Genomic DNA, 7,095 nt, shown 5'->3' with positions numbered 1-7,095 from the left:
CATACACGAACTTGCAGGTTCCGACATGGACGCTGCAAATAAGACATCTACACAGAGCTGCCTGCCGAGTATTACTAATTCCGGTCTTTGTATACAATGAAGCAGTTGTATTTCAACTTGTCTCGCCATGGCCCAAAACTTAGAACCCAGGTGCCTAAATAGAGGACCGCGCTATTGTTCGAATTAGGATCGAAGAACCTTTTCAGATTCACATACCCATAGTACAAGTGTCGGAAACTTCGACGGCTCCTTCATAGACGTTTCACACGGGAGAATCTGCGCCCCAATAGAAAAAGCGGATTAGTCACGCGCAGCTCAGGCACAGTACTGCAGCCGTAGTACATACTCTGGCCAATCAGAACAACACAACAGTTCGCATATACACAGTGTACTCTGCCGTGTTAATTGTACCAGAACGATTATGTGATGCCCCGCACACTCCACCTACTGGTATGCAACTGAAAGCACTTTAGGATCAAACCGTATACACACTATGAACCTGCGGCGCATATTGGCAGGCGCGGTTGCATCGGTCAAGGACACAAGAAGCTTAGACTAACAAATGACCACTGATTCAGACCATGTACGATAAGCATCAGGATCAATTTTCCAGGCTATAGACAAAGAGAAGCAATGACTGTGAGACATGAGGGGTAGATAAGTACGACTACCTGACGGTACTATCTACCCCTCGCTCTCCCCACTGGGCATGCCCTCTCTGTGCCACTGAAGAGTACTGAATGCAGAGCTGCATCAGTTAAGTACACATCTTCGTATAGAAATCTGGTTGCAGTCCAGAGGCTATAGCACAGGTATACTCGGGAAAGACTTGTCAAGCTCTGGGCAAGGCTGGACAAGGACTGACAGACATGAATCAACGGTTACCATGGCAACGTGGTATCACTGTGTACCCTCTGCTACGCCATAGGCTGCCCGTGCCACCGAAGACTTCTAATTCACTTGAGAGCACGCACGAGGACTACTCAGGCTACACAGACTTCTGTCTCAGCGGTCACCTGCTGCCAGGTGGAGCTGCGACTGACAAACAACAATCGGATAAGCTGCTCTTGTGGTACACATCACAACCATACAGTGAACACCATGCGAATGCAGCACAACACCCACAGTCCTAGTGGTAGTTGGTTGGGCCGGGTTTATAGCTATACATATAGTGCAAGTGATCCACGTATTGGTTGGTATGGAGAAGACATTCGTCTGTGCTATACTACCTAACACACATGCGCACGTACCACTCCGATGCCTTCGAAGGCGTAAACTGCAATCCCGAAGGTGACGGCGACATTCCTGCAGGTGCGGCCGGGAGAGAGACATAAATTTGTATGAACACCGACTCATAAATATACGCAATTCACCGTTTCAGTGTATCTGTATATCATGTGATATATATATATATACATATCATGTGTTATATTCGTACTTCAGGAGAGGCTCAGCTAAGGGGACATGTGGCCAACGCAGAACCCAAGCGGTACATTAGTGCTACAGTGATGCATGGGATTAGAGCTGCTCGCACACACCTCAGTGAATCGAATGTTATGCAATGCACTACACCGTACGATATATAATGGTGGTACGCAATATATGCCATCAAGCTAAAGATAAAACGGAAACGGAAACGGAAACGGAAACGCAACTACGGACGCCATGGGAAGGGAGCATGCAAGCAAGTGTACGGATAACATCTAGGAACAACACATAAGTACTGTACAAGATATGACTTTGTCATAACAGCATGTACCAACGATCAAGTAGCAATAGGTAATTCATATTTGGGGAAAGCGCGGGTAAACCGTTTGAGAGACGCACATTACACAACGCGAAAAAGCGAGCGAGCGAGAGAGAGAGAGAGAGATGCGTGCGGGTGCTGGTGTTTGTACATCCATACATAATATGGATTCAACCACACCCGTACATAGCATGTAATAAACTAGATCCGGATACAACATATGTGTAACATGTACACAATGCACTCGACTAGCGCTCCCCAAGCTTGTTCGTCATGCCAGAGGTGCAATGACATACTTCCAGATGACAAACTCTTCGATGTCGTACGTTTGATGCGGCAGTGCTCGGGTGGACATCTGGGGAAGAGAAACAAGCGCTCGATTATGGGCAAAACCATATACAAATAACATCTCCTCGATTGTGGCCAAAAACAAATACAAATAACATCACCTCGATTAGGGGCAAAGCCATATATAAATAACATCACCTCGATCATGGACATAACCATATACAAATAACATCGCCTCGATTATGGGCAAAACCATATTCAAATAACATCACCGGACACGTCTGAAGCAACGAGACTATAATGCACTTGTGAGACATGCCTGAGAGAAGGCGCAGACCACAATGATGAACAGGCCCGTCAATAGAGATACATTCGCGGCCATGGAGAAGGGCGCTATGATCGACATACTGAGGAGTGACAAGTAGGTAGGGATGAGCAACAGGCAATGAATCGGTAAGGAACAAAGGAACAAAGGGACAGTCGTGATGGTAACACAATGGAGACTATATATATATATATATCTATTTATTTATATATATGGAGAGAGAGGTGCTGTGGATATAATCGCTGACAGCCGTATATAGACGAGTGTGCCTTTGTGCATGGACACATCTACTGCGCACTCTGTTTGTGCGTGTGTTTGTACATGGTATATTTGTAGGTCAGATGAGAGGACCACTTAAAGTTATAATTTAGCTGTTGAGTCTGAGCGACGGTAGTTTGCCACAAATATGCGTGTGCGCGAAGGGAAGCGTTTGGTTCAGTATGACACACACCAGAGAGATTGAACCGGTGTATGAGAGCGACCGGCAGTGCCACACATTGTTTATATCTATGTGTGATTCATACATATACACAGCACACTCACTTACTCACTCACTCGCACACATATAATGGCATGAAATGTACGTATCCATATAGGGTGAATACATATATATTGCGCACCCACACGGCCACACATGCAATAAGACCGCATACTTGAACACATGCAATGGTATGCAACGTACAGCACAACCTACATATGGACTATACACATACACACCACACCCATACACATACACAATATGGACTATACACATACACATCACACCCACGCACTTGTACACATACAATAACAATCAAGCACACGCACGCTTACAACGCATGTGCACATCACAACAAAGTGAGTAATGCAACGGCAGTCGGCCACGTACGTTCGGATGAAGGAGGTCAGGATGAACAGCGGGGCAATGACCAGCAGAATGGTCTGCCGCTCCCACGGTATGAACTCAGTCAAGTTCTCCGACACAAAGACTGTGGGAAATGCGGGGCATAAGCACGGTGGCGTATTATGAGTGGGTGAACAGAGTGTATGATCTAAGGGGTTGCCACAACGACGGTAGACAGTGGTGTATGTATATATCGTCGCGCAGTATAGGTGAATGAATAGATATGGGATGTGCGTATGATCTAAGGGGTTACCACAACAACAGTAGACGGTGGTGTATGTATATACAGCCGAGACTACTTCACCCAGAAAAGTGAAGAATGGGTGAGTGGCCAAATGGCGGGTACGAGTTTGGTGGAGAGCTGTGGTACAGCGATTGTGGACTAGCCGACATACACAGTGGATGAGTACGAGTGTGTATGTGTGGGTAGGCAAGAGTGGGTGGGTGCAGTTGGTAGACAGTTGCGATACAAAATGGCTATGCGCAGTCAGTGTAATGGATACAACAAACTGCTTATTGAATAACGAAATAAAACGGATTCGGTTTGAGTGGGAGTGGACATCTGCAGAATGGGGTGCGTTTGGGGAATGGCTCTGGTATTAAGTGTTGCTGACGTCACGAATGACATACTATAATAATAGTACGACACAGAGAAACGTACTCTAATGCAAACGATACCGTCTAACATCGTTGAGAATACGACACATGCATTGCCTGAGCAAATATAGGATACGTGTGCATTGTCCACTGGTGAAGATACGACACAAGAAATCAAACTGCGATGACAATACAAAACCTATGTTCAACACCGGTGAAACTACGACACTTATGCGTTGCCCAGGGGCATTTATTTTATTTTACAAACGTCTTACTCAGGTAGACACAGCAGAAGCCAAACTGAGTGAAGATCAGCAGAAAGTCAATCAGTCTTCCAAACCAACTGCAATGCGAGACAATCAGATCAGTGTGGCGAGTTAGTATGGATCGATTGTTGTGGACTGTATACGTGCACGTATAGTGATGTCCTACTATGCTGATCACATATGCATGTGTGGATACGCACACGTATACGCATAAAACAAAACACGTATACGCATAAAACAAATATGTGTATTCATGTTGTTACTTACACTGTACGTGTTTCACGAATATGACGATCTAATCATCTCATCGTGTTCGGCGTATTATATACATACATATACATCGCCGTGGTTGCACACGTGTGTCTGAGGGAAGTGTGGTCTACTATGCCCGACCACAAGTATGCGGTAGCCGTACTATAAATAAACATGTCGTGTCGTCTCCAGAGGATTCTATATTCTCTTCTACGGTGTTTGGCCTTTGTGACTATCTTGGGCGTATGAATTATAGTTTCTATATCAATTATTCACAATGTTCATGTCGCCCATACGACACAGGAATGCACCGCTGGCACAACCAAACGTTTGAAGCCATCGGCAAATTTTCGATGTTTGCTCGCTCCGATAAACACATCATGAGTGGTACATATATATATATATATATATATATATAATACCAAACAGGTGTATGCAGTTGTATTTTCAGATACATGTATGAGTCTATTCTCAATATACATTTCTCAAAAACGGTTTGCATCTAGCACTTAGCTATTCATGAGCACCTCGGTGTAACCCGTGTCCTGCATTGAGCATCACACCAAAATCCTTACCGCTGTTCCCCCATCGTGCTTGGGCCAACACCAATTGCGCACAAATGCATACCATACAGAGGCACAACGCATACAAACACACACATCTCTCGTGTCGGTCCAGATAGTACAGAACCCAACCTATATATCCCTTGATCTACTTACTTGCCGAATAGATGGATTCCTATATCCGAGAAGGAAACAACGCCTCGGCTGGCCAGGTGTTGCTTGGTCTTGACCAGCATCAGATTGCACGTGCTGGCAATCGCCCCTACCATCAGAAGCAGAAGCAGTGTAGTCTGCACGCATGCGGTGAGAAACTAGCAGATTTGTATCGACAGATATGATTGCTACAAAACCCCAATGGGTTTATATTGACAGATACAACCATTATTACACCATGATAGTTACCCATATCATAGACTACAAGACGACATCTGCAAGCTGTTACATGACATAAGGATGTTCAATGGGGTGTATTGAGACCTAAGCGTGCAAGAGCCTTGGGTTGTTATGCTTCTCACATTGCTGTATAACTTTTGTGACTTCGGATTATCACAACATGCATACTGTATACTGCAATCCATTTAAACGACCTCTAGAAATCGGTCGGGCCATACTTTCTCGTGCACTGAGTATCAAAGGTTATGGGCAAATGGATGGAGCATTGATCTGCTGCCACATGTGTCGCAAAAAAACTTGTTTTTGGCACAGCTTGCGCAGTCAACCAATCAATATCATGTATAGTAATGATTGGTGTTCTCAATGCCACTTAGCAACCAATTCGACACGCACATCTCGTTGAATTCCACACAAGAGTACCGGACGACACACTCGCTTCAGAAGCGGATATATTTTTCATGGATGAGCGAATACGTTTTCGCGTGGATATACACAGTCGTACCAATAGATGCATACGAGGAAAAAAGATAAACGTACCAGGAAACCACCTTCTTTAAAGGCCGAGGGCAGACCAAGGATGCCCGAACCAACAAAGGACTTGAGCAGGTTCATAAAGGTCGCGGGTGTGCTGTGTAGGTAAGTCTCTGTGGTTAGTGTGCTACAAACAACGGTACAAGCCAACAAAGGACTTGAACAGGTTCATAAAGGTCGCGGGTGTGCTGTGTAGGTAAGTCTCTGTGGCTAGTGTGCTACAAACAACGGTACAAGCCAACAAAGGACTTGAGCAAGTCCATAAAGGTTGAGGGTGTGATGTATAGGAGAGTGTCTGCGCATAGTGCGATACCTACAACTCTACAACCAAAGACATAAGGCGTATAAGTATGGCCTAAGGAAATAATGCTACACGACTATTTCTACATATAGTTATCGTAGAGGATTCAGTAGCGATGAAGATGCATATCAAGTGAAACCTACTTCTCCACCACGCGTTTGACCATTGACTATGTACACTCACGATACGCGCCAGTGGAATTTCCATCTTACAAAGAGTTCTATCTCAAAATAACATCAAAAGAACTCTTATAGCAACATATATCCTGCTAAAGGCTTGCCAACGCACACAGTACACGCTTGGTATGCACTTACCTTGTCGATCTTGCCCGCCCGTCTCCGTGCGGATCTGGACGAGATTTGAAGTGTCCCGTCTGGGTATGCAGTAGAGAAAGGTATGCAACACGCATTAATACACGGACTATTTTATGCAATACGCATTAATACACGGACTATTTTATGCAACACGCATTAAAACACGGACTATTTTATACAACACGCATTGATATAAGGACTATTATGTGCTACACGAATTCATACACGGACTTTTTTATGCAACACGTATTAATACACGGACTATTTTATGCAACACGCATTAATACAAGGACTATTTTGTGCAACACGCATTCATACACAGACTATTTGCGAGTACTGACAACGAGAAACGGTGCCCTATCTTATTGGCAACCCTTGGCGTAGACTTTTGATTTGAATGTTAGTCCCTTTGCTAAACGCGCACAATCCTATTTATTTGTCTGTGCGTTGGGAGTACACAACACTAAACAACTTCATACCATGTATGATAGGTGAAAGTGTGACGGTGAAATCGAAGCTTACATGTCTGTATACAATTACATTTCGCACATCTAGAAGAATAAACCTGGTTCTTAGAAATTATATATATATATATATAAACATAATATATAAATATATATACACACACATACACA

The 7,095-nt window shown here is 44.2% G+C and overlaps 1 protein-coding gene across 1 annotated transcript; it reads right to left on the bottom strand.

Annotated features, from left to right (window-relative positions):
* Positions 1-214: 214 nt before the first annotated feature.
* Positions 215-6,555, bottom strand: SARC_12484 (hypothetical protein; the record flags this gene model as incomplete). The annotated part of the gene is made up of 9 exons (XM_014293408.1): positions 215-276; positions 1,251-1,305; positions 2,044-2,102; positions 2,355-2,442; positions 3,229-3,328; positions 4,116-4,183; positions 5,078-5,211; positions 5,852-5,942; positions 6,461-6,555. Coding segments are annotated over 9 exons (752 nt in total), but the record flags the coding sequence as incomplete, so codon positions are not given.
* Positions 6,556-7,095: the final 540 nt, after the last annotated feature.

This window comes from Sphaeroforma arctica, assembly GCF_001186125.1.
Source record: "Sphaeroforma arctica JP610 unplaced genomic scaffold supercont1.2339, whole genome shotgun sequence".
Taxonomy (NCBI): domain Eukaryota; class Ichthyosporea; order Ichthyophonida; genus Sphaeroforma; species Sphaeroforma arctica.
This window is presented reverse-complemented; position numbering and strand designations above follow the sequence as displayed.